General features: G+C 47.0%; 1 protein-coding gene across 1 annotated transcript in view; it reads left to right on the top strand.

The window, feature by feature from the left end:
- The window catches only part of NET1 (neuroepithelial cell transforming 1), a 55,690-nt gene that overhangs the window by 836 nt on the left and 27,035 nt on the right, over positions 1-27,819 (top strand). Inside the window, exon 2 of the mRNA XM_057425597.1 lies at positions 26,693-26,759. Within this exon, the coding sequence (XP_057281580.1) occupies positions 26,693-26,759 (67 nt within the window). The remainder of the gene's footprint in view (positions 1-26,692; positions 26,760-27,819) is intronic.

Raw genomic sequence — 27,819 nt, forward strand, 5'->3', positions numbered from 1 at the left:
GGCCCCTGCCCCCCCATCTCGCACATTAAGAGTGAGGAGAGGGTGTTCCTCAGGCCAGAACTGGTTTCTCTGCCCATTCCTGCCCTGCAAGGTGGAGAAGCCGCTCCTGTCTCCACCCCTGGGTGCCGAACCACCCCTGGGCTTGCGTGCAGAGGCTTTCCCCTTCCCCTGTCTCTTGTGGGGGTGTCTGGCAGCTGCCTGCAGCTTGAGAGCAAGAGGAGAGGATCCCCGTTGTTCCTCGGGGTAGGAATAATTGAGGTGCTGCTGTTTTTACATCCAATTACATTGGATCACCTCCCTCTCCTGAGTATCGGGAGACCCTCCTCAGCTCCAGTGTAAGCCTTGGCTTTTACTCAGCCTTTTAAATCCCTGTGCATGCCTTTCATTGCTGTTACTTTGATATATTGAACGTGGGAGAAGCTCCCAAGACCACCCAGTGAAAGAAACTGCTAGTTCTTAAGTGAACCTGAAGCTCAGCTTATCTGTGTTGACCCCAATCATGTTACCTGGATGTTTTTATAAGCAGCTCCTGCACTATCAGCAGCTGGCCCTGGAGTGACCCATCTCCTGCTCATTCCTATCTACACAAACCCACACTGATCAGCAGAGGTTTGTGTTTTCTGTTGCCCTCAAGGTTAGGAAATGACTTCTCCAAGCATGCAGGTGATGTAGAAACCACCCAGTTTTGACAGATGTGGCTCTGGTTACCTCAGTTTCTACTTTCAGGTGCTGTATTTGGGCATGTTCACTCCTAGATGTGACCAGGGTCTTTTCCTCCTTGCCCTGGTTCATTGTGCCTGGTAGGGATTTCAGCCTGTTTGCAGCCCTTTGCTTCCCTACCTGGCAGCTACTTGGGTTGGAATGGTGAAGGGTGCTCCTGCTCTTCCTCCAGCTTCATTTGTACCATTGGAATAAGTGAGAGGAAGGTGCTTGTTTTGAAACCCAGTGAAATTCCCCACAGGAGTGGATGCTCTTTCTTAGGTGACTTAAAATGGGGCAAACACTGAGCTTGGCTTTCTTAATGGTGGGTTTAGGAACCAGTGTGTGTTCTGGATGGCAGAATGCTTTAATGACCTTTTAAAACCAAATGTTTTCATAGAAACATAGAAATCATCCTGAAGATCAAATTAGCTCCCTAATCACTGCACTTGCAAAGCAGAGCATAATTGAAGGCTTCAGTGATGAAACACTGGCTCAGGGTCTGGGATGGTCACACATTCCTTTGTGAGGCTTGTCTGTGTGGAGAGGCCCAGGGGAACTGTGCTAAAACTGAGTTTATGCAGGTAAGACATGTATGTGTTAAACCTTCAGCTGGAGACTCACAAGCAGGAGGATGCCAGCTCAGCACCTACATGTGGGTTTGTGGTGTAGATGGAGCAGTTCAAGAAGTCACTGGCTTGAGGCCAGTTTAACTGGAGGTGACTTCTGGGAGGTCTCTGGTCCAAAGCCTTTACATTTAGGTCAGGCTGCTCAGAGCATTGGCCAGGTAAGCTTCACAAACCTCCAAGGTCAGAGATTATCTTACATCTTTGGGTCTCTGTTCCAGAGTTTGACCACACTCATTGTGGGAGGAAATATTTTTCCTTCTATCTATGCAAATATTCCAAGCTGCAGCTTGTGTATGGTGCCTCTTCATTCTACCCTGTGTGCCCAGGAAGGGTTTGTGTCCGTCTTCTCTCTGTCCTCTTGTTAGTCAGATGAAGGCAGCAGTTTGATCCCCCTTTGCTTTCTCTCACCTGAGTGAACCTGCTCTTGGTCTCTTCTCGTTTATCCTGTGCTCTAACATAGTCCTGTTTGCCCTTGGCTGGGCATGGTTCAGTTGTTTCTTGTACTGGGAGGCTTAAAGCTGGATCCAGTATCCAGATGAGACCTCACAGATACAAACTGGCATCATTTGACCTGCTTGCTGTGGTGTTGCCACCTAGCAACACAGATCCAACCGTTTTGATGCAAATTGCTGATAACAGAATTCAATTGTTTAATCCCTTCAGCTGTTGTGGAAGTGGCAAACTGGGACAGAGGGACAAAACCTGGAAGCGGTTCTGGGGGTTTTTAAACCACTTTACTCACTCTTTATTCACAGTGCAATCATCTTGAATGTGCCCAAATTCAGTTTCAAGCTCTCTGCTCAATTCCTGAGCTTTAAGCCAGTCTAACCTTGCATGGGCTGGTATAGTGATAGGACAAGGGGTGATCAGTTTAAACTGAAACAGGGGAAGTTCAGGCTGGATATAAGGCAGAAGCTCTTCCCTGTGAGGGTGCTGAGGCGCTGGCACAGGGTGCCCAGAGAAGCTGTGGCTGCCCCATCCCTGGCAGTGTTCAAGGCCAGGTTGGACACAGGGGCTTGGAGCAACCTGCTCTAGTGGAAGGTGTCCCTGCCTGTGGCAGGGGTTGGAACTGGATGAGCTTTAAGGTCCCTTCCAACCGAAACCATTCTATGCTTCTATAGGTTAAAGTGTGATTTAACACTTGCTAATGGTGACTGTGTTTATCCACGTGCAGTGAGCAGGAACTATACTTGACTTTTAGGGCTAAGACAGGCAAACGCTCCAACTGTTTGCAGTGTCTGTGGTCTGAAGATCCATCCTGCTGCACAGGGCTCCCCTTAACAGCAAATCCATCAGTTGGGGGGTTGAATTCAGCTGGGCCTCCAGGACAGCCATATGGAGCACTTAATGAAAGGCCCCTATTCCCAAAACAATGGCTTTTGCACTAGAAGAGGAATGTATTTAAACATATGGAGAATAAATTACCTCACTCCCCTGCTAATTTGTCTTAAGCTTGTGAGTGTGTGCACACATGATGAAAAAGTTTTTGTCTCCAGCCCTGAAATGTGACCCTGGAGGAGGAGCCCTCTGCTCACCAGCCTGATTTTAGTCAAGTATCTGTCCAAGCAGAAGGGGAGTTCCAATTGAAGCCTGAGGCCTCTGGCTGAGAGACTCTGAATGCACTAAATACGTTCAGCAGTGTTTGAGGGCGAGGTAATATCCTGTATTAAACTTGTCTTCTTGCAGACCCTATCTTGTTTTTTGTACCCTTCCACTCTCACGGCTACAACGCACCTGAGTAGTCTCAGATCTGCTGCTTCAGTGAGGGTTTTTTATTAAGTATTAGCTTGACTTTCATAGGAAGCATCAAGTTTCACTTCTGTGATGCTAGAGAATTCCTGACACTTCCAAAAGAGGGCTATGTGGCCAGGGAGGTGTGAAGGGATGTGGTTTGGGAGAGAGTATTTGTAGTCGGTCTCTTGTCTGTGTAATCCCAGAGTTGTGGCTAAAAAGAGAAGAGACAGTTGACAGCATGCTGGAGACAGTGACTTCACACAGTTATGAACTATTTCTTCTGATAGTTCTAGTCTGGGGACTGCTTTAACATCTTGGAATGTTCCATTCTTCCCTTTCCTGCGCTGACAACACCCCTGTGGCTCTTGCACAGCAAGGCTCAGGTTTAAGATATAAACATGAGGTAATTGCTCATTGAACAGTGGGAGAAGAAGCTATAGAGTGTGCCCAAAGAAGAGCAGCCCTGAAGGGGGTTCACCAAGAATGTTCTCCCTGTTGCCAGCTAGTTTCTGACCCAGAATCAGACAGCGTTCCTGGCTGCTGGATGAGTGCTTCTCTGAACCTTGTTTCCCCCCAGCTCTGGCAGGTAGAAGATGACATAAAGATTGCAGGAAGGCTTCTGAAACAGATAAAAGCAGCTTTGTCTGGGGGGTTGTTTGTAATCTTATTCCCAGCTCGATAGTTTATCTAGTCTGCAGGTGAATCCAGGTGAAGCTGGCAGTTCAGAGACATGTTATCTCCTTTGAGGAAACACAAATCAAACAGTGAGTCCTCTCTCCCACTGCAGACACGCTGCCTACCCCTGGCTTGCAACTTGCATGCATCTTATGCCAGTTTATGCATGAGCTGGTGTCGCTCGGGAGGAGCTCCTTCCAGCTGGGATGGCCCAGGAGACTTGTGCCCTAAACTTCGATAAGTCTGGAGCTTCCAAATGTGTTTTTATCTTTATCCAGTCTCAACTGTTATCTCTATCTGCAGCTTTCACGTTACAGACGCACCCTGAGGTGATCACACATGGTTGGATTCCTCCTGTGCTGAGCTTCTGAGGGCAGAGATGGGCTTTCACACATACAATTAAAGCCCTACCTCACACTCACCTTCCCGAGTGTCTGCATCTCTGGTAGTGCAGAGCCACAGCTCTTTTCAACTGCTGATCCTATGACTCTCATGCTGTGCTGTGCCTATGCTGTGATCTGTTGGTACTTGCTCAACACCTGGGGTCCCAGACCTTGTAGACAGTCACTTTGGGACTCTCTTCCCACTGCAGATAGCTTGTCTCAGCTGATTGTGCATATTCATGTGCTTGTAAATGTTTTAATTGCAACCATTACTTCTTCAGTAGTTATTCAAATGGGACTAATCCCAATTAACTGGCTGACTTTGTATGGAAGGATTAAAAGAAACTAGTTTATGTAGGCCATTTTAGGATGGAGGGTGGAAAAGATGCTCAGTTGTTGAGTTGGGTGGTGTCACAGTGAGCCCCTGAGCAAAAGGTGCTCTGGAGCAGACTGACTGGTGTTGACTTGAGAAAGCCAGGACAAACAGCTTCTGTCTGGTGTCCTCAATGGATAAGGCTGACAAAGGAGTAGCAGATGCTGGAGAAGAGCTGAGTCTGGTTTTGTTTTCTCACAGATGGTGCAACTGTGAACCTTTGCCAGGTTCTACCAGCTCTATCTATCTACCAGCTCTATCCCTGCTGCTTTGCTTGCAGCAGCCCCAGTCACTCTGTGCCTGCAGGGTCAACTGGGCAGCTGGTTTTCCATTAAACCTGTACCCCAAAAAAGTGACAATTTACACTTAACCAGCAGCTGAACCACTTTTCCCTATGACCACAGGATTGCTGAGTTAGGCTTGCAGGGAGGAAGAGGAAGGATGGCCTGTTTTGGTGGCAGCCTGCAGTCACACTGGAGAGGGGTTATGTGAAGCATGACCTTTCACTGCAGCCTGTGCAGGAGGTTTGTCAAAAGAGGAGGTAGAGGAGGATATAAGGCAGTATTTCCTCCCTGTGAGGGTGCTGAGGCGCTGGCACAGGGTGCCCAGAGAAGCTGTGGCTGCCCCATCCCTGGCAGTGTTCAAGGCCAGGCTGGATGGAGCTTGGAGCAAGCTGCTCTAGTGGAAGTTGTCCCTGCCCATGGCTGGGGTTGGAACCCCAGGTCCCTTCAACCCAAACCATTCTATGATTAAGAGGTTTGTTTCTGTAACAGAAACAGGAGCAAAGAAGCTGGTTCTCCTCACGGGAGAAGGGTGGGTTTAAGGCATCTGAGAGGAGAGTCCTTTTTGAACTGTATGTTTACCTCTTCTTTTAAAAAGAAGCTTTCTAAAGTCTTTACTGATCATCCATTGTTCTGCACAATCTGCTGTGAACTCAAGTGGCTTTTCTTTAGTCACTTTACACCTTTTTCCGATTTCAAGTCAGTTGTTTGTTGGCCACTGACCTAACATTCTGCGTGAAGGCCAAGTGGTTCTGATGCTGGTGGCTCTCTTGCCTTTCTTCTCCCTAATTATGGCTCTTCTGAAATGAATGTTTGCTTGCTCTTGATGTTTGTGGGGATTAAAGCCTATATTCCATCAGACTTTCTTGGGCTGGTAAAACAGTAATGAAGAGTGCAAGCATATTCTTTTCCTTCCTATTATCACATCAAAGTTAGCACAAAGGGAAACTTTTCCTCCACTGAAGAAGGTAGCTATTAAAATGCATCATTTGAACATAATTGGAAGCTCTGGTGTAGCTCTCACAAGATGTTTAGAGGCTCTCACATTACCACTGGCTTTTATTTCAAAAGCAGCCTCTGAGTGTGCTCAAGGCACAGTAGGTCTAGATGCACCCACTTCAGCCCAGTGTCCTTCCAAATGCACAGCTCCCAGAGTGTCCTAAATTGGGTGCTGGTACTTTGGCAATTGCTCATAAAAATCAAATAGTGGTTTGGGTTTTAAGTGTTAAAACCTCCACTTATGAACTTTACTTGTGCTTCTCCTCAGCTTCCCTTTGCACAAGAACTCTGTGATGTTTCAGCAACTAGGAGAGAGCTACAAGTACCCTAAATCTGAGAGGCTTTACACTCATTGCAGTGCTCCAACACTGCATTTTCTTCTTCTATAGGCTGTTTTTCAGTGAAATAGCTAGTACAATTTTCAGGTCATCTTTCTCTTTCCCTATACTGAGTGTCAGAGGGTTTATTAAAAATCAGTTTATTAATATCCAGCAAGCTGGAGTGAAATCCTGACCTTACTGGGCACCTATTAACTGCTGGTGCAGGAGAACTGTCTTGTACCTGGTGTTTTTCTGCAAGGTACTAAGAAGGTGTAAACATACCTGAACATACACAGCTCTGGAAATATTCCCTGTTTTCTTGTTGTTAGGACATGCAAAACGTGTTAAAATGGGCAGAGTAAATTAACCAAGCTGAAGTATAAACTTCATATACTTTCAATGGCCTCTGAACAAGTATCTCTAGGAAATAGTAGGGCCTGTGGAATGCTCTTCTACCCCCAGTGTGCTTTGAGAGCAGTTTGGTGTTTCTTAGTGCTTGGAGATGCTGGAAATGGATGAAGAAGGCAGGAAAGAACTGTAAAATCGTTCAGACCTTGCTTTTTCTAAGCTGTGGTACTGCTGCTTCCCCAGTCTACATGGCAGGTGCCATTAACAGGTCATTAAAACCTTCCAGCAGTCTCAACATCCCTCTGTGTGAGTGCTGGTTGTGGGTAACACCAGGCTCTTCATTACTCTATGCTGATGATAGCCTGCATGTTATTGTCTTGTAAACCAGAAGCCGTCCTGCACTTAGCAAATAATTATCTTCACTCATAAATCATTATCCTCAACATCAAGTTGGTTCAGCTTTGCTATTACTGCTTCCATTCATATTTACAGGGCAAGCTCATCACCAGTGCCTTGCAGAGTGCTCCTTCAGATAAGTAACTTGTAGTGGATGAAGGTATAGGATATTACTGCTGAGCTCAGCTAACTTCAGTTCTCTGAGTCAAAAGATAAGGACAGCATCATAGAATGGCTTGGGTTGGAAGGGACCCCAAAGGTCCATGGGCAGGGACACTGTCCATTAGAGCAGGTTGCTCCAAGCCCCTGTGTCCAGCCTGGCCTTGAACACTGCCAGGGATGGGGCAGCCACAGCTTCTCTGGGCACCCTGTGCCAGCGCCTCAGCACCCTCACAGGGAAGAGCTTCTGCCTTATCTCCAACCTGAACTTCCCCTGTTTCAGTTTGAACCCATCACCCCTTGTCCTATCACTACAGTCCCTGATGAGTCCCTCTCCAGCATCCTTGTAGCCCCCTTCAAACACTGGAAGCTGCTCTGAGGTCTCCACACAGCTTCTCTTCTCCAAGCTGAACAGCCCCAGTGTTCTCAGCCTGTCTCCATACGGGAGGTGCTCCAGTCCTCTTATCTCTCCTGTAAACATGGGCCCTTGATGATGGCTGGGGATTGGAACTGAGTGAGCTTCAGGTCCCTTCAAACCCAAACCATTCTGCGATTCTTTGCTAGCAAAAGACAGCTTATATCTTTAAATCTAGCACAGACCTGGAACCACATAATTTCCTATGGACATTGGTTGTACTGGGAAGTTGTCATTACTGCTTGAGTTCCTGGTCTGCAGGTCCTTTTCTGTTGGGCTTTTCAGCAACAGCTTTCTTTGAAAACACTTAGCATTTAAAAGCAATATGACCTCACTGTAACTGATAGCAAAATTCCAAGTAAATTCACTGATTTTTCCATAGTATTCCTGGATTTTACCCTAGGCTGCTTTGTACAATGGATTAATTTCAAGTGCCCATCAACTTGCCATGGAAGCTTCCCATCTCAACTGACTTGCAAGGGTTTCCTTTCTGGATACTGGAAAAATCTCATCTTTGCCGTTGTTCCCTGCTATCAGTTGGCTGATGTCACTTGTTGCTTTCTTTTTTTCCCTTTCCTCCCCTTCTCCTCATTTCCTGTCAGTATATTTTACACTTTCATTTTTGCATCAGCTTTAAATCTGGTTTCATCTGAGGTGTTGCTGGAAGAAATAGCAGGAAACATGGCTTCTGGTAAATATCAAACCACTGCAGCAATGAAACTTAAAGGAAAGCTTGGAAATGCCTGAGAAAGGAAAGCAGAGATAAGGCAGCCCTGACAATAATAAGTGGAAGGAAGAGCTCTTCCCAGAAAGAAATGTGATAGTGAGGAATGAACAAACATGGGGTGAGAGAAACAAAGTGATTCTATGGAAGTTTCCCTAAAATATAATGTATAAGTGGGGAGGAAACAGCTGCTGAGGTAAAGAGTGAATGAGAATGGGAAAGCCCCTTCCCCAGCGTAGGTCAGTTGAAGATTAGACAGTGTTTAAGCTTTATACGGACAACTCCCAGAGAATCTAATGGAATTTGAGTACTTGTATTCCTTTATACTGGAAATATTTGCCTGCTTTTTGAGTTAAAAGGTGTGGACATTCAGAATACACTGAATTCTTATTTAAATCTCAAGATTCTGCTCGCAAGTAATGGGTATTTGTGTTGCATTGGAGCTGTTAGTGAAGACTTTGTCTCTTGTGTAATGTGGGTTGTATTTAGTGTGATGTCCCTAACAGAGGGCAGGTACCCTGATGCCTTCTGCTGCTGTAACTGTGAAGGGCCTTCTAACAAACTGAACGTAAATGAAATGGAGGAATTCCTTCATCTGTTGATCAAGATTTGCAGCTGAATATAACTGTGTCCTGGGCTGCACCAGAAGTGTAAGCAGCAGGTCAAAGGAGGTGTAGATGAGGCCCTCAGTGCCATGGGTTAGTGGTGGCCTTGGCAATGCTGGGGAATGGTTGGACTGGATGAGCTTAAAGGTCTTTTCCAACCTGGTTGATTCCATGGTTCTATGTCTTCATAGCCACCCATGGGCAGTGTCCATTTCAGCAAGACACCGCCTGACAATCCCTGAGCACAAAGGCTTCAGGCATGATTTTAGGACTTAATCTTAAAAGCTAATCCATGTCACACTATTATCATACCCAATGAGCTGGAAAAAAGTAGCCAGTGAACGTTTGTGACGTGCTTCCAAATAGGATTTTAAGCTGTCATTATCTTTGTCCTTCTCAGCTGCACATCTTCCTCACTTATAGAATCCCAGACTGGTTTGGGTTGGAAGGGACTTTAAAGCTCATTCAATTCCAACCCCTGCCACGGGCAGGGACACCTTCCACTAGAGCAGCTTGCTCCAAGCCCCTGTGTCCAACCTGGCCTTGAACACTGCCAGGGATGGGGCAGCCACAGCTTCTCTGGGCACCCTGTGCCAGCGCCTCAGTACCTGGGGGGGTGCTGCTCATGCTCGGGGTCCTGGGCTCAAGCGCACACTGAAGCTCAGTTATGTTCAGTTTCTCACTGACCAACACCCCCAAGTCCTTCCTTTGAATCCCATTTTATTCAGGCTTCCTTTGAAGTCTTCCCAGAAATCAAAGCAAGGATGGAGGCTGTCCCAGTAATCTTAACAGGGAGGAAAGAGGCAGAGATCATTTCAGACTTCACTATGAGATGTTTGAATGTATCCCAGGTGGACAAGGCAGTGTCTGTGTTCCTTAAGCATGACCCCATGCTTGTCACACATTCTCCGAAAGGACTTGAAGAGGAGACATCAAGTGCATCTGTACAGCCACAGGCTTCATGCTGCAAGCACCACCCCTGCTCCATTTGATGGTTCACTGTTCACCTTTGGTCTTGATCTTTATTTGGGTGAAGCCAAAGAAAATGCAGACTTCAACAACAACAAAAACAAGGCATAAAGCCAACAGTGTAGTTAGAATTGCAAATCCAGGTGGGGCCCACCTTCTGTGGAGGAGTAGTAACACCCTTGGCTGAAGTTTCCTGCATGTTTTAGCAAGCAGGCCAATACAGGCAGTAACGCAGCATGAGTTCCTATGGAGCTGGCTTCTGCTTGGATTCTCTGATGTCTGATGTTGAGGTGTAACAGTTAATGCGCAAAGCTGAGAGAGCAAGGCTTAAAGAAAGGCATGGGGAGATTGAGTTCTTGAGTCTGGGAGTGGAGGGCAGGTCTATTAGGGATGGCATGAACAGGGTCATCTGCTCTTGGGGGCCTGGGCCATGATCCAAGAGGTGGCTGAGCATGATTTCCATTGAAAGTACTTTGCTCTTCCTACAGCGTAAGGGGTGGCTGAGCAGCAGGAGCTGCTGCAGGGGAGCTCTTGGGACCCTCTTCCATATGGATGCTGCTCAGGCTTCTTCCTTTTCCACGCCATCTTTTTTATGTGCCTTCCTGCAGCACCGATATCTGCCAGGAGCTTTCTTCTTGCTGTGTCCCCCTGTGTTGGATTACACAGAGGGAACTCCAGAGGATGAAATGAGGGATTCTAGAGTCACTGCTGGCTCAGACTGAGCTTTGTGACTCCCTTTCAGTCCCTGTAGGAACTGCCAAGCCCACAGTGAAATCCTCTCCCTCTAGGTGTCACCCCTGCATTGGGAAAGGGATCTTTCCCTTTCAGCTCAAGTTTCAATCTGAACGTTAATATTTCACTTCTTTGAGCTTAATATTTACAATAAATTGACCAGTTGGGATATATTTGGGGTTAATTTCATTTAACTGAGTCAATATTTAGTGCTTCCCCCTTTAGGATGAAAGGAAATCACGACTATTAGAGGCTGCCTTTTCCCTTTCCTGCGCTGAATTAATATTAGTTCTCTGCTGACCATGTCCTTTTCCTAAACCATTTAAACTCAGCTTAAAGGTGACTTTGGAGGGGAAGAGGAGCAAGCAGGGACCCAGAGCACACGAGCACATCCTGGCTGCCCTGGGCTCCCAGCCTGTGGGTGGCCTGGGAGCATTCATCACCTGCATCTTCACTTGAAAGTTGTCTGGGTGGTTCCAGGTTTGTTTCTGAAGAGTCTTTGGCATCAGAGAGACCACAAAAGTCTGTTGCATAAAGGTACAATTAAGCTGCTTTCCCACCCCCACATACATAAAGGTCTTTGTAACTGCTTTTGTACCTTGCTCTGTGAGAAGTCTCAGTGCTTGGCTTGGTTTAAACCTCTAGATACAAGGTTTTGAAGTGATTTCATTCCCATGGGTGGCTTTTAATAGAATCACAGAATCCCAGACTGGTTTGGGTTGGAAGGGACTTTAAAGCCCTCCAGTTCCAACCCCTGCCACGGGCAGGGACACCTTCCACTAGAGCAGCTTGCTTCAAGCCCCTGTGTCCAACCTGGCCTTGAACACTGCCAGGGATGGGGCAGCCACAGCTTCTCTGGGCACCCTGTGCCAGCGCCTCAGCACCCTCACAGGGAAGAGCTTCCTTATATCTAACCTGACCTTCTGTAATGCCAGTTGTGTTCATGACTCCCTTAAACTAGTTGGAAACCATCACCCAGGGCACTACAAAGGGCGCTCATGAGCTGTCCATACTCAGAGTCCTTGGCAAGTGACATTGCCGTTTGCTTAAGGGACTTTACACCTCATCCAGTGATCTTTCAGAACAGCAGCCCTGAGCAGCTGACTTTGCTATAACCCATTTACAGAGGGGTCAGCTTCAATCTCAGCAGTTCGCAAGAGATTGATGCAGATCTGCCTTTAAGCAAGGTATCTCTATTAACCACAATGCAGCCCAACCTCTGCCTTGCCCTCCTAGAAGGCTGCAAACTGCTGGTGGTGTCAAGTCCCCTTCTCCCCTTCCCTAAGGTGATTTATCTCAGTCAAGTAAGCTGGTGTTTTAACTTGTGCTGCATCAAGTTAGGAAAGAAGCTGCTCTGTGTAGTAGGTGAAATGTTGAGATACGCAACGTTGGCTTTGCAATAGCCCTTATCGACCCAGGTTTACATATGTAACACCGTGTTGCTGCTTATTTCGGCTGATTAATGTATCTCCTACTCGGGTTTTGACATTCATTTTGCTTTGTTAGTGATTGTTTAGTGCTTTGTAGTCCCATGCAGAGGAGCTGCTGCAATACCCATTCACACACCATGAGGGGGCAGATGTGAGATGGTGCTGGAGCCTAAATCCATTTCCTTTGTGTGAAGAATTGCTTCAGGATAACCTTTAAAAGACACACAGTCATCTCTGTACTAACTGTCCAAGAATGTTCTCCTGAGCACGACTAACCACTGCTTGAGCCGAGTGAGCATTAATGCTGGGTTTCCTGTGGCTGTGTCTAGCAGACTTTCTCCTCTACAGACTCCACATTGCTTCTGGAGAAGTGCTATTTTTCCCCTTGCACTGAGTTTTCTTGTCTCTGTGGGTGGTTTGTTTGTTTGTTGTAAGAACTGGAAACATCTCTAATGCTTTTAATAAAACTGCATTATTACTCTGTTTAATACTTGCAAACAGACTTCAGGTGTATTTACACTTCTCCCATGGAAAGAGATTAGAGGCTCATGTCTGAACTCTCCTCCCTTTCTCATCACTCAGATGTCTTCCTTGGCCCCCAAGCAGCTGCCTTTCCCTGCCAGCCTCCATAAAGTTATCCCTGGAGGCAGCAGTTCCTTGTCTGCTGCAGTAACTACATTTTCCCTCATTTCTTGATCCTTCATCTGGATTGTTTTGTCTGAGTTTCAAGCTTCTTTTCCTTTCCTTGCAGGCCTTTCTTTACTCTCTTCCTTATCTACTACTCCCTTTAAACCTCTATGGTCAGATAGCCAAATAACATCTCAGACTGTCATCCCCATTATGAGCGTTTGACTTCTAGCCTGAGGTCTGACTTGATTTCTACCACCATCCATGTGCAAATTGAGCTAAATTGGCCAGATTAGAATGGAAGGTATCTCAAGATGAAAATTGTCATCTAGGACTTCAATCAAATAACCTGAGAGCTGCTACCCCTCTAATGCTTCCCCACCAGCAGCAGAGTGGAGGATCTCAGCAGGCAGACCCATGAGGTTATGTTCTAAACACCTACATGGGCATGGAGCTAGGGAGGACTGAGAAACACTGACATGGGTTTGTGCTGGGGTCCTGTGACTTACAAGCTTAGGTCAGACACAGGTACCAGCCATTTGGAACGACTTCAGTTGGGACCCACCTCAGAAGCTCACACAGAAAGAGGTAGGAGGTTAAAACAGCATGAAGAAAGGTAGTCATAGTGAAAGGAAATGGTTTTCTTGCCTAAGCACAGCAGTTAGAGTGCCTTAAATGAATATAATTAAACAGTGCAAGCCCTGTTTGAGCAAATGACTTCTCCTGAGGTGGTTACTGGCCTACGTCAGCTCAGCAGAGGTTGCTCTATTACTGGCTTGCAGAGCTGCCTGGGATATCAGCACTAACTGTGTTTACTTCTTTTTACATTAGCAAGGAAAGACTGAAAGGGACTATGCCTTCCAAAAGCAAAAGCATTAAACAACCTTTTGTCAGAGCAAAGTACACCTTCAAGTCCTTGTAATGTTTAAATATTTAAAATATGAAGTCACTCAGTGCTGCTTTACCACCCACCTCCTAAGGCCTGTTCCTCTTCCCATCTTACCATTAAATTATAGAGACATTTCATTACACAGCTCCACCCTGCAGCCATTTCCTGCCTTGGTATTTTCTTCTCTTGTCTCCTTTTCTGTGTTCTCTACAGCTCCATTTTAAGCCATGGTTCCTATCCTACACTGCTGCTGCTGCCTTTCTCTGCTCTCCCCAAACCTAACCCTGCCCCTGCTGCTTGTTTTCCTGCGTGGGATAAGTGCTAATCTCCTGCAGCCTGCAAAGCAATTCAGAGGGCATCTTTTTATAACCCTGCCAAAGATGAGAATGAGGTGAACTTTCCCAAGAACATAAGAGCTGGTTCAGAACAAGGCTCCCTCTGACCCAGTGCACTGTTTCCAAGTGATCTGGGTGCTAAGTAAGAACAAAAATGACATTTATGATCATAGAATCCCGGACTGGTTTGTGTTGGAAAGGACCATAAAGCTTCCCCACTGGCAGGGACACCTTCCACTAGAGCAGGTTGTTCCAAGCCCCGTCCAGCCTGGCCTTGAACACTGCCAGGGATGGGGCAGCCACAGCTTCTCTGGGCACCCTGTGCCAGCGCCTCAGCACCCTCACAGGGAAGAACTTCTTCCTTGTATCTAACCTGAACTTCCCCTGTTTCAGTTTGAACCCATCACCCCTTGTCCTATCACTCCAGTCCCCGATGAAGAGTCCCTCCCAGCATCTTTGTAGCCCCCTTCAAACACTGGAAGCTGCTCTGAGGTCTCCACACAGCTTCTCTTCTCCAGGCTCAACAGCCCCAATGTTCTCAGCCTGTCTCCATACGGGAGGTGCTCCAGCCCCTGCTCATCCTCATGGCCTCCCCTGGACTTGCTCCAGCAGCTCCATGTTCTTCTTATCTTGGGGACACCAGACCTGTACACAGTGCTGTGAGTGGGGTCACTCCAAGTGACGCTCCTTTGTCTGCTCTCAGCCTCCACCAGTCTTCAAGTTGGCTGCTTAATACCCCCTAATAAATCTCTTCCAAGGTTTTATCTATTCTTGTCTTGATCCCCTGTGGACATTGCATCCAGGACAGCTCTGCTGGGTAGTCCTGCAGGTGAGTTGTTTACTTGGGATGCTCCTGGTAGTACTGTGGCCAAGAAAGCCTCTTCCCCACCAAAAAAGGCAGGAAAAGGGATGTGACCTGCCTCTACCCCAGTCACACACTATATTTTACAGCTTCTGCAGAACTGCCTTGAGCAGGAAGGAAAATGCTGGCTTGGATTATTTCGAGCCAAAGCCATCCTGTGGCTTGGTTTGTTTGTGGTATGAATCATAAGTAATAATTACAAGCACATTATTGTAGTGCTGAGTTCCCCACTCTGGTGCTATAGCAAAGGCTCCCTTTAAATACCCACGTGGCAGTACCACTGCTGTTCCAAATCCTCCACCTCCTCCAGTTCTGAGAGCCTTGAGCTGCAGTTTAGTCCTCTATAACAGGAAAAAAAAGCTCTTCTAAAACAAGGAAGCAACCACATTTCAGCTGCTCTTTAATAACCTTTTCCATGCATGTGTTCAGCCTCAGCAGACGATGACTGTCCTTCACTGAGCACAAGCATTGCTTGGACTCCCTTGTGTTTGCTGCTGGTTTCAAGGATGCCTGTGGACTCTTAGAGTGGTTCAGCTGGTAACTCCTTACACCACATTAAGTTGCTGGTCCAGTCCTTGAGCCCTACAACTGGTATAACTGCATGCATACCAGCATAAAGAAAGAAAAACACAGCCAAAGAGACTGTTTGCATAGCTGCTTAGACTTAAAAAAAGAGGAAAGTTTATGCTTGTCAGCACCAAAATGTATGTTTTCCTGCACGTTCTCTTGTGATAACTTCTAATATTTGTTGGATCAAGACTTGGTTCCCACAAGAACCCAAAATAGTTGTCTGGATTTGGAGCAGCACAGTCTCCCTCAGCTGGCATGGCTGCTGAGCAGCACAGCCTGCTCCCATGGCTTCTGGGCACTTGGCATTCCTCCATCCCAACTGCTCTCCCTAGAGAGTGGTCCAAATAGGTATCACAGGGGAAGGGGCTCACAGGGGTGACACTCAGTGGAAAGAATGATGCTTAAATACAACTACTTTCAGCTGAACTTGGAGCCTTTTGCCTGCCTGGAAAAGCTTGAGTAGTTTAAAGTTCACTGGGAGCCCTCAAGCGTCTGGATTTGTGGGAATTAGAGTCAGGTAAAGTCAACCCAAAAGGGTCAGTGGTTCATTAAAGCACCCAGAGACAGTGGCCTTCACTTTGCTACATAAACACACTGAGAAGACAGACTTGTCTTCAAGTGTAGTCTCTATGAGACAGTGCTTTCCTGTGAGCAGGGCTGTTGTTTACAACATTTGCTTCCTTTCTCTTTCATCCTTGAATGTGGTACAGATACCCAAGCGTTTATTCGTGGTGTTTCTTGTGCATTATCAATGTGAGGTTTAATATCTTTGCATTGAGAAGTCTGCTTTTCTGTTTTAAATGGTGCTGGTTTCTCTAGAGCACAGCTCAATCCTGACCTTGGGACCTAAAACTGCTGAAGAGGATGTGAACTAGTTCGAATAAAGCCTGACTAAAGGTTTCTCTAAGCCTTTAGAGGTACCTGCTATCAACTGTGCAGCAAAGATGACATGAGCAAGTGAGTCAAAAGTGTATTTACGAGTATTGCATCTGAGCTCTAACTGGAGTTTTTCTTAGCTGGTATCTCCCAAGCATTACATGGAGGATTAATTTCAACTAACTTTGGCCAACTAAAAGCTGATTGCTTATATTTGAGCTGCACACAAGGATCCTTTATAGCCTATGCAGAAGGAGAGGTGCCATTTAAAGCCAGCTTAAAATGCCTGGCTGGAGGTGTCAGCCTCTCTGAGGAGTGACAGGGGAGCCTGGACAACTCTTCCCCCATCCCAGGGCTGACAGATGGGATGAGTCCTATCCCAGCTATATACTCCACAGGATAAGGGGAGCCAAGGTTTGGCATGCGGTGGTGATGTGGTTTCCCTTCTGTTGCTGGTTTTTGATGGTTAGGATTATCTTCTAGCTCATTATTCATGGGAGAAGTCCTGACAGGCCTGATTGACAAGGGCCTGATGGATGAAACTCGGTGGTTCAAGAGCTGGGGGTGCATTACCTGATGTTTGAAGCTGTGTTCTTCATCCAGAGATGATCTGCAGCAGTGAGAGCTCTTGCAGGGCTGCTGACAAGCAACATATTTAGTCAGCAGCTGCCCTGCTTCTCCCTCCAGTCCTCCTCCCCCTCTGCTTCAGCATTTACATCATATCTCTGGGAAGAAGAGTACAAATAGCTCTGTGAAGTGGGCAGAATTACGACACACAGCATGTGCTTAATCATGGATCAGAAGATGTTAGTTCTGTCAGCAGCTTTCATTTTCCTCTTAATAAAGAGGAATAAAGTTCTTACTCTTCCTACTGATAGATCATTGCCGTAATCCTCCCTTCCATGCTTGCAGGCAAGAATACCTGCTTGCAGAACTGGAGCTCTTTGCACAGCTCTGTCCCTGCGTGCTGAGAGGCTGTGTGGGGAGAGTCTGCTTTTGCTGTTTTCCAGAGGAAATGGTGGATGGAAGCAAGGGCAAGTTCCCTGGATGAGGAACAGTCGGGTGATGCTCTGGAGCATCACTGGCATGAAGATGTTTACGCTGATGAGTGTAGGGACCCAGCTCCCTCCTGTGCCCCGTAAAGAAGGATGGTACTTCAGGAGCACCATGGCACTATAGAATTATAGAATTCCAGATAGGTTTGGGTTGGAAAGGACCTTAAAGCTCCTCCAGTTCCAACCTCTTGCCATGGGCAGGGACACCTTCCACTAGAGCAGCTTGCTCCAAGCCCCTGTGTCCAACCTGGCCTTGAACACTGCCAGGGATGGGGCAGCCACAGCTTCTCTGGGCACCCTGTGCCAGCACCTCAGCACCCTCACAGGGAAGAGCTTCTGCCTTATCTCCAACCTGAACTTCCCCTGTTTCAGTTTGAACCCATCACCCCTTGTCCTATTGCTACAGTCCCTGATGAAGAGTCCCTCTCCAGCATCCTTGTAGCCCCATATAGAAACTGGGAGCTGCTCTAAGGTCTCCCCTTCAGGAGCCTTCTCTTTTCCAGGCTGACCCAGCCCAGCTCTCTCAGCCTGGCTCCAGAGCAGAGCTGCTCCAGCCCTCACAGCATCTCCGTGGCCTCCTCTGCACTCGCTCCAACAGCTCCACGTCCCTCTTGTGCTGCTGCTCTAGAGCTGCATCAGGACTGCAGCGGGGGTCACCCCAGAGCACAGCAGAGGGGCAGGATCCCCTCCCTGAGCTGCTGCTCACGCTCTGGGGTGCAGCCCAGCTCATGGTGGGCTCTGGGCTCAAGCGCACACTGAAGCTGGGTCACTGGGAGCTTCTCAGGGCTGCTGTAGATCACTTCTCCACCTAACCTGTATCTGTGCCATTGATGCTTCTGTCCTTTCAGCTCGGGCATAGCTTGGACTCGGACTCCTTGAGACATCCAGGTTTTCCTTGTTTCCTCAACACTGTGGCTTCTCTGGGATGTTTATGATGTTCCCATTACGATGGCAACTGAAGATGCTCTGTGCAGCTGCAGAGTTGCCTCAGCAGGTCAGCCCACAAGCAAAGCAGACCAAAGGTTTTTCCTACCCAGGCTGATGTTTGCTGGCAGCACAAATGTTTGCACAGTGGTGTTGTAAACTAAATCACTGAACTGGTTCCCTTACAAATAACCTTCACAAAAGGCTGTTGTTACCTGTTTCATTTCAGGTGATAGTGTGCTCAGTGTGTCATTCCACCAGAAACCTTTGAAAAATGCCCCTGTGTGTGCTAAGAATAAACACTGAAATAACTTGGAACAGATGGAAAGGGGTTGGAGTAGGGAAAAGAGGAGGTTTGACCATGTGCTCTTGAAAAGACCTTCTCTTTCTCCTGCAGAAAGCTCTGCCACCCTTAGTGTGAGGGAGCTCAGTGCTTATGGAATTGACTTGGAGCAGATCCGCAGATGGGAAGTGTGAAGGCAAACTGGAAGGAAGATGCTTGGGTCATAAGGGAAGTGTGTGGTGAAGAGATATCACTCTGATCCTCAGCTGAAGCTTGGTGTTGCTGTGGGGAGACTGCTAATGCGCAGCTCTGCAGAGGTCAGGCATGTGATTGTGCGAAGATATCAGTGCATGTTTAATCTCCTCAGGGCTTATCTGCTCCTGTTCAGTGCTGCTGATGGCTTCTGCAGGCTAATAGCTCTAATATTCCCGCAGTGCCCACGAGGAGCAAACCCTTCTGAAATGGAAGCTGGCTCATCCTGTTCAGTCTGTGCTGAACTCCACAAAACTGCTTAAACCCAAATTGAATGTTCTTTGTATAATCTAAACCTGCCCAGAGTGTCTGAAAGCGTTTCCTTTTAGAAGCAGAGGTTGTTCCAATGTGAAAGAACAAACTAATGGCAATTCCAGAGTGTCTGAGCAGCACAAGAAGTTCCCAGCTCAGCACTTGCGCTGCTCAGTCCTGTAAAAGCGGAGGATGGATCAAGGTGGGTTTGATCCTTGTTTAACTCCATTGCTGTGGGTTTTTATGGCTTTGCTATTAGAAAGCTGAGCCTGCTTCAACTCCTAATTGCACTAGTGTTGCAAATCCTCCTGCTGCTGCTGCCAGAGGGTTATTGCAGTTTCTAAACCACATTTCCAGAGAGTGACCCCTCAGTCTTTTGCTCTCTATATAATTATGGCTGTATCCTGCTTTCTTTTGTGTGCTCCTGGCAGCAATAGCATTAATGAGGCACCATTAATGACGGAGAAGCAGTCTGCAACCTTGAACTCCAAGTGGAGTTCACCAGCATTTTCCTCTCAACCATATTGAAGTACTGAGTCCTCTCTTGCTTTTAGATATATCAAATGTCTGTCAATAGATTTTTCTTCAAGTAAAGCTTTTACCTGGAACTTTTCAAGATAAGGAACCATGACAAGCAATGCAGTAAGTGCCCTTAGAGTTTGTTTGCACAGTGCTTGGGAGGCCTCTTATATTAGCCAAAGCCTCAATACTGTTGAAATGGAATTATTCACTATAGTAAGCTAATGGAGAGGCTCTTTTTTGGTTCCTCCACTGCAGAAAAGTTTTACATTCAAACTGTAAAGACCCCTTGTGAAACTTATCTGTTCTTGCCATTCAAACCAGGATTCCCCAGTGTGAATTTGGGGCAAGACTTTAAATCTGTTCATGTTGCTGTTAGTATTCACCATCCTGGGACTTCACTGCTGCAAGTGGTTTAGATTGAAGGACAGCTTGCTCTGCAAACAGCAAGGGGAAGGAAGCCCAGAGTAGTTGCCCAGGCTGAAGAATGTATTTTGGAGCTCTCCGAAGAGAAGAGAGCTGCCTGATCAAAGCATTTCTGCAGTTCCCTGGATAAGTCATCAAAACCAAAGGGAACAGGAGTGCAGACTGTGACTGATCCTGACTGGGCGGGAGGGTTTACAGTAAAAGGGGAGAAAACTGTTTCAAATAACATTAATGGGGATTTGCTGCAACTGATGAGTGAAGCTGTTCTGAGTCTTGTTCCCTCATCTGGCTAATGGGAATCTGTTCTAGCACAGCCTTTATGGATGTCTTTTGGATTTCTCTTGACCCCAAATCCTTATTTATGGCTTTATTAGTGTTTGACAGAAAGTTTTGCTTTATGCTGAAATGATTTAAGATCAGGTGTGTTACTTCACTGCTGTTCCCTCTTCCCTTCTGCACTTCCAAATGTGTCCAGGTCTGCAGGCAAACAGAATCCCAGACTGGTTTGAGTTGGAAGGGACCTTAAAGCTCCTCCACTTCCAACCCCTGCCATGGGCAGGGACACCTTCCACTAGAGCAGCTTGCTCCAAGCCCCTGTGTCCAACCTGGCCTTGAACACTGCCAGGGATGGGGCAGCCACAGCTTCTCTGGGCACCCTGTGCCAGTGCTCCAGCACCCTCACAGGGAAGAATTTCTGCCTTATATCCAGCCTGAACCTTCCCTGTTTCAGTCTGAACCCATCACCCCTTGTCCTATCGCTACAGTCCCTGATGAAGAGTCCCTCTCCAGCATCCCTGTAGCCCCCTTCAGACACTGGAAGCTGCTCTGAGGTCTCCATGCAGCTTCTCTTCTCCAAGCTGAACAGCCCCAGTGTTCTCAGCCTGTCTGCATACTTGACATGAAATTCTGAGGACAAATTTGGACAAGTGCTCCCTGCTATTGCTACATCCATACCCGATCCTGCTGTTTATCCAAGGAAGGCCAGGAACAATGACTGTTTCCTTAGTCTGGCTTCAATGTGAAACAATTGAGCCTGCCCACTTACCTTTATCAATCTGTTATCTACTCAATTGCCCAAACTTCCTCTATTAAGATTATTGGGGCCCCATCTCCTCCTCTGCTATGTTGCTGAGCAGGTTTTGTGTTCAGGACTTCCCCTGCCTCTCTCAGGGCTGGTAGCTGGTTTTCTAAACCTGTTTGCAGGCCAACTTGGGAATCCAAATGACAAATAACCTCTTTTAAGGTTAAAAATACTTCATAGCTAATCTCTCTGCGGACCATCAGCATGGCAATCTCTATTTTAACAGGCTCTGGAAAGATTTACTCTTGGCAAGACTTGGCAGTCTCATCATTTGCTGGTAAGCAGCCTGGAACATTTCATTTCTTGAAGCAAACAGAGGGTACCAAAACAGAAGTGTTTGTTCCTTCTGTACAATCTCAACAACATTGCCCTTCCCCTGCTCTTACTTGGGGGAGAGATTTGCTTTGCCAGGGTGTTGCCACAACATTTTACCTCTTGAAAGTTGCTCTTTGTGTGCTCATAACCCTGAAGCTCTATATCACTTTGAAAGCAGAGTTGCATGAATCAGCCAGCTGTGATTAACACTTTCTGCTTGTCTTAAGCTTGGTAAGATAAGGAGAATAGTCTGAATCTGCTCATCCTGTCTTAAACCAAGGACATTATCCCCGAGACAGTTTATCAAGAGGAATCTCTCTCAAGGAAGTGACTGAGCACGCTTGGTTTGGGTGACACAGCACAGATAGCTATGGATGTCCCTACAATAGGGCTGGGCCCTTGGAACAGCTTTGTGGTAAACACATCTATTAACTCTATCCCACTGCTGGCACCAGCACAATGCTTTACTCTGCTGGCTCCAGGTACTCCAACATTACACCCAGACTACTCTGCACTTGTCTGAGTTAATCACACAATGTTTTGAGCCATGACCAGCAGCGCTGTGCTCTGTTTTTCCTCACGATGCAGTGGGAGATGCATTAGGTAAAACCTCTTACGGTCATCGCTGACCTTTCATTCACCAGCGTTGCCTTCACATTCCTGACTGGCCTTGCAAGGGATGCCCGTGTGAGCACTGCAATCCTGAGTCACCCATCTGCACGTAATAGGGGTGGTGGTAGTCATGCAGGTGACTAAATTTGGCTCTGTGCTTTTGAAGGGCTTTGCAAGCTCTAACAGAGCAAAAACCCCATCGGTTCTGCAGGCAATGATTCCATTGCTTAAATGGTGCCTCATCATGGCTCAGTTACACGCAGTGACTGGAGAGGGGCCATAGATGAGGTGGGATGAAGCTTTGATATGATAGAGGCTGCTTTCCTAAAGGTCTTTCTTCCGTTTAGCACAAGTCTGCTTCCCTCTATGTCTCTTTGCCACTCCTGATGCTTCCTGGCAGATCTCAGCTCCCCATGCTTGCCCAAAGACTTGGAAAGGAAGGAGGACCAGTAAGATCTCTTTAAATCACAAAACATGGCTGGGAAGTGTCTGTGATACCAAGATCTAGAACAAATAAGAGAATTCCTACTCCTAGGATACTGTTGATGTTGGTGGCATGTAATAAGGAGCAGTTCCTGATTCCTGCTTACTCCTCTTGAGTCCTCTTACTAGACCAATGAACAGGAGGAAAGAGCTGCTGATCTATAACAGGCTCTGTTGGTGCAGAAGATGTGTTGGGTGTTTGGAGAACTCAAGGGAATTTTTAATCTGGGGCAGGTATTTCTCTATTATAAGCCTTTTAAGGGAGGGATTGGCTGCATTTCTCCCCACAGCTAAGTGACCAAGAGAGAAAGCTCAGCTGATGGGAGTCTGAGATGGAGAAATTTCTCTCCATGTCTTGGGGGCAACTGAAAAAAAAGCTGTCTGGGGAGTTTTTATCCATTATCCTGTTGAACTTCCCATCCCTACAATTCATTTTATAATTCTGAGGTTTCCAAGTTAATGCTTCTCATGTGAGCACCTCTTCTATGGAGCCAGGCTGAGAGAGCTGGGCTGGGTCAGCCTGGAGAAAAGAAGGCTCCTGAAGGGGAGACCTTAGAGCAGCTCCAGTGCCTAAAGGGGCTGCAGGAAAGCTGGAGAGGGGCTTTGGACAAGGACCTGTAGGGAGAGGCCAAGGGGAATGGCTTTAATCTGCCAGAGGGGAGACTGAGATGAGCTCTTAGGCAGAAGCTCTTCCCTGTGAGGGTGCTGAGGCGCTGACACAGGGTGCCCAGAGAAGCTGTGGCTGCCCCATCCCTGGCAGTGTTCAAGGCCAGGTTGGACACAGGGGCTTGGAGCAAGCTGCTCTAGTGGAAGGTGTCCCTGCCCGTGGCAGGGGTTGGAGCTGGATGAGCTTTAAGGTCCCTTCCAACCCAAACCAGTCTGGGATTCTATGAAATGGGCCAAACTCATGGCAGAGAGGCACAACTTGGGGTGCTGCCAGGACCCCAGACATTGCAGCTGGGGCAGCTACAAGCAGCCCACATCCATACCAGGATGACTGGGAGTTACTGTGACCAGTTTTCAAGCCCTGTGTGGCTTCCAGGCCACAATTTGGCTGCTTCCCGTGCTGGAGATCAAGATTCATGTGATAAAACTGTGCTCCTGCTTCCCAAGCTCATGTCTGCCTTTAGAGACTGAGCCTCAGTCCATCCCAGTAGCTCTTTATAGTTGTGCATGGCACAGTTTGGTACCCCTTCATTCTCTCTTTGGTTTTCTATCTGTATTCAAGGAAGGTTTCATCAAACTCATACGTTTTGGTGTGGGCAGGTTACATGTTGGGATTAAACACCGAGAATTTTTCTTTCTCATGAGAAAAAATGCCTCTAATTTAAATTTCAAAGAAATCTGATGCTCATTCCCAGATTTTCTTCCCGAGCAGGATGTACTTTTCAAAATCCCAAAGAATGTTCCCTTCCAGAAGTTTCTCTTCCATGTAGCAATCAGTGTACTGGTATGCAGCTCTTGGAAATGCCGCTTTCCTTCCTGGAGCAGTGTCACAGGCATAGGGATTGTATTCAAAGGGTTAGGCTGATCCAAAGGTACCTGAAGGTCTTGCGGTCAGAGGAGCAGCTTCTTCCCATTTTAACTGTCATAATTCATGCATATAGTACTTTGAGCAAGCTTATTTATTATATATCTTAAAAAAATAAGGTATTCTAGTTAAATATATATTTAGATATCTAAGTCTATGTGTGTATATATATATATATATATAGCACAGATGGCATATTTACTGTTCTAACCACTTGGAAGCCCATGGCAATGTTCCTGCTTCCTGGTTTTCCACTGCAGATTCTGCTTGCTTAGCATTTTCACTGCTCACATGAGAGCTACCTTGTTTGAACCCTTGGAGCAGGTGAGATGCTCCCTCAATGATCCTCAAGGGACATCAGCCACCCCAGAAGCCACAGGGAAGTATTGCTCCTATTCCATGGGATCTATTGAGGTGGTCAAGCAGCTCTTACGCCATGTCTGGATCAAAGTCTATCACTTTCTGCTAAGGCTGCTTCAGCTTTTCATGTGTATCAGACACATTCCTTCACCATGAGTGGGGAATGAAGGGAATGTGCCCTTCCTGCACATAGTGCTCTTGTCTTTTTGGTACCTGGTGCCAAGTAACAGTTTTGGGTCATCTGCTTGGGTCATCCACTGCCCGGACACTGGTCCTTCCTAGAGAGAGGAGTAAGAACCAGTTCAGGCATTCAGCAGCTGGTTGGGTTCCTTTTCAGAGCTGAGTTTGAAGTAAATACAGTGTCCTGTGTATTAACAGACACATGCTAAGCAAACGGTCAGCACAGAAATGTGTTTCTGGAGGAAAAGTGTTAAGAAGCTCACCTGTGTAGTCTACATCTGCTGCTTTACCTCATCCCCAAATGTACCTTTTATTCCTTCACATCTCACGTCCGGTAAGATCCACTTCATAACATATTTCTCTATAAATATTGTGTGGAGACCTCAGAGCAGCTTCCAGTGTCTGAAAGGGGGCTACAAGGATGCTGAAGAGGGACTCTTCATCAGAGACTGTAGTGATGGGACAAGAGGTGATGGGTTCAAACTGAAACGGGGGAAATTCAGGTTAGATATAAGGGAATTAGATATAGGAATAGATGTGAGGGTGCTGAGGCGCTGGCACAGGGTGCCCAGAGAAGCTGTGGCTGCCCCATGCCTGGCAGTGTTCAAGGCCAGGTTGGACACAGGGGCTTGGAGCAACCTGCTCTAGTGGAAGGTGTCCCTGCCCGTGGCAGGAGGTTGGAACTGGATGGTCTTAAGGTCCCTTCCAACCCAAACCGTCCTATGATTCTATGATCCTTGTTGGTCTGCACTGGTTGGTAGAACAACAAAAGCATTTTCTAGGTGCTTGACTTGTATTTTCCAATCACCAATCCAGAGCACCCCACCCTGCCCAATCCATTACAGACAAATGCTTTTCCTCTCCTGATCCAGAGAGCTGCTGATGTGAAACACCACTGTAAGATGGATTTTCAGGAATGCCTGAGCAATGCCTAGCGCAAGTCTCCTGGAAGCCGGAAGCATTTGCATTCCTACGTTATATCCAGGTTTTTTGCTAATCCTGTGGGATCTCAGTATGAAGAAGAACAGTGCAGCTGCTGCGGGATGCTTCTTCTGTCTGAGTTTGAGACAGCAGAGGAGAAACCTTCTCCCCTTTAGGTGCTGCCACTGCCTTTGACAGAGAAGTGTGTGGCCTATTTGGGACTCGCATTCCACATGCGAAAACTCAATGAGAGACAGAAAACTGTTTCTCCATACTATGGCCAGGATAAGCTTTCAAAAGTCACTGCTGGAAACATACCTTAAGTCCAGCAGACAGTGAAAGCTGGCACACAGCTTGTTTGCTTAACTGGGTGCTAGTACAATAAATGACTTGCAGAAGGCAATTCGTTTAGCATTGTTCAAAGAGCAAGGATTATACAAACGCCCTATTGTGTGTCCTGCTTTCTGGTGGTTTAACTTTCTTGGATCAAAAATGACTTAATGAAAGACCACAACTCAATTCCTGGTTGTAATTTGATGGGAAACTACAAGGCTCTATTGTCAAAGGTACAATTTGTTGCCTCCTTTCCTTTCAGCTTCATTAACCTTAGAAAATGAGGCCACAATATTAGTGGTTTATATTATTCAGACTGTTTTATCCTCCCTCTTGGTCAGATCGGCAGCTTTGGGGTCAAAAAGAGCCTTTTTTCTTCCAGGTCAGCCTGCAGGGCCCAGTGGGAGGTTTTTTGCTGCTTCTGCTGCACATTTATTGTAGTAAAGCAGGGTTTTAATGCAACACCTGCAGTTGTGGTGGGGAATACTGGCAATCCCTTTGGTCTCTCCTTCCCAAAGACTGTGTTACATAGATTCATAGAATGGCTTGGGTTGAAAGGACCTTAAGATCATCCAGTTCCAACCCCCTGCTGTGGGCAGGGATGCCTCACACTAAGCCATGTCACCCAAGGCTCTGTCCAACCTGGCCTTGAACACTGCCAGGGATGGGGCAGCCACAGCTTCTCTGGGCACCCTGTGCCAGCGCCTCAGCACCCTCACAGGGAAGAGCTTCTGCCTTATCTCCAACCTCAACTTCCCCTATTTCAGTTTGAACCCATCACCTCTTGTTCTATCACTCCAGTCCCTGACAAAGAGTCCTTCTCCAGCATCCCTGTAGCCCCCTTCAGACACTGGGAGCTGCTCTGAGGTCTCCATGCAGCTTCTCTTCTCCAGGCTCAACAGCCCTTATACTCTCAGCCTGTCTCCATACAGGAGCTGCTCCAGCCCCTGATCATCCTTGTGGCCTCCTCTGGACTTGCTCCAACAGCTCCATGTCCTTCTTCATTGTCTTTCCCAGCTTTTGCACTGGAGCTGAAGATGTATGATACCATCCGAGCTGTGGAAAACAGATGGGGTTTATCAACTGCTACCACGACCTATAAGTTATTTACCTTATTCCTTCTTTCTCCTCACAGGTACCCCCTGAGACGAGGCAGCTCTTTCACATTCCTCACGCCAGGACCACACTGGGACTTCACCCTGGTGAGTAAACCAGCTGGGGGTACAGATTGCAACAGCATGCAAACACAAGCCGGAATACAGAGGTGAAGGTCCTTCTGTCTGAAGGAGAAACAAAACCAACACATTCCTCTCTGTCTGGCTAGACACTTTCTGAGCCTCTGAGACTTCTGAGCTTTAGCTAGAAGGTGCTTTTTGCATGCAGGGATTAAGGAAAGGCAGGGAATCCTGGACACTGTGGTTTCTTCATCAACTTATTTTCTGATGTGTTTCAGCCATCTTAACTAAGCTGGCAATACAGTAGGCAAAATATAAAACATGGGGTAGAAATGAACCTTTATTTTTTCTTAAATAAATGAATCTGTATTTCATTCGGTATTGAGAAGCTACCTAAAGCAAGTGCATGGCCTCACTGCTATAAGCCTTGTACTCTCTTCTCTTCATCCTTTAACTTACATCCCTTGTCAGGGAAGTGGTTCACATCCAGCCTCTAGAGCTGGTTGACAAAGATGAACCACTCTCCAGAGAGGGCTTAGGGTGGACATAACTCATTTGTGATCATTTAACTTATTTGGGCTGGTTTTAAAGCCACATCTAAAGAATGTTTTATGTTTTAACCATGTTTATAGGAGCAGGTACACTGAGATGAGCTCTTAGGCAGAAGCTCTTCCCTGTGAAGGTGCTGAGGTGCTGGCACAGGGTGCCCAGAGAAGCTGTGGCTGCCCCATCCCTGGCAGTGTTCAAGATCACGTTGGACAGGGGCTTGGAGCAACCTGCTGTAGTGGAAGGTGTCCCTGCCTGTGGCAGGGGTTGGAACAAACCTGTTTGGGATTCTATTCTATGATTTCTGTTCTGAAGTGCTGCTTCATGAAGTCTGTCCATCTTCATACGCTAAGGATTACAAGGCAGTTAGTCAACTGAAGTAGGTGCATAGTGCTTGGTGTGCTGTATACAGATCTTGTCCAATCTTAAATCTCATCTCCATGAACTGCCTGCTCTGATTTGCCCCCACTGCCCATGGAAGTGTTGATCGCATCCTCAGGCAGCCTGAAAACCTTGCCTTGCCAAAAAGAAAACAGAGAGT

This window comes from Pezoporus wallicus, unplaced genomic scaffold (assembly GCF_028554395.1).
Source record: "Pezoporus wallicus isolate ANWC-B61680 ecotype Strahan unplaced genomic scaffold, APGP_CSIRO_Pwel_v1 contig_4722, whole genome shotgun sequence".
NCBI classification, from domain to species: Eukaryota; Metazoa; Chordata; class Aves; order Psittaciformes; family Psittacidae; genus Pezoporus; species Pezoporus wallicus.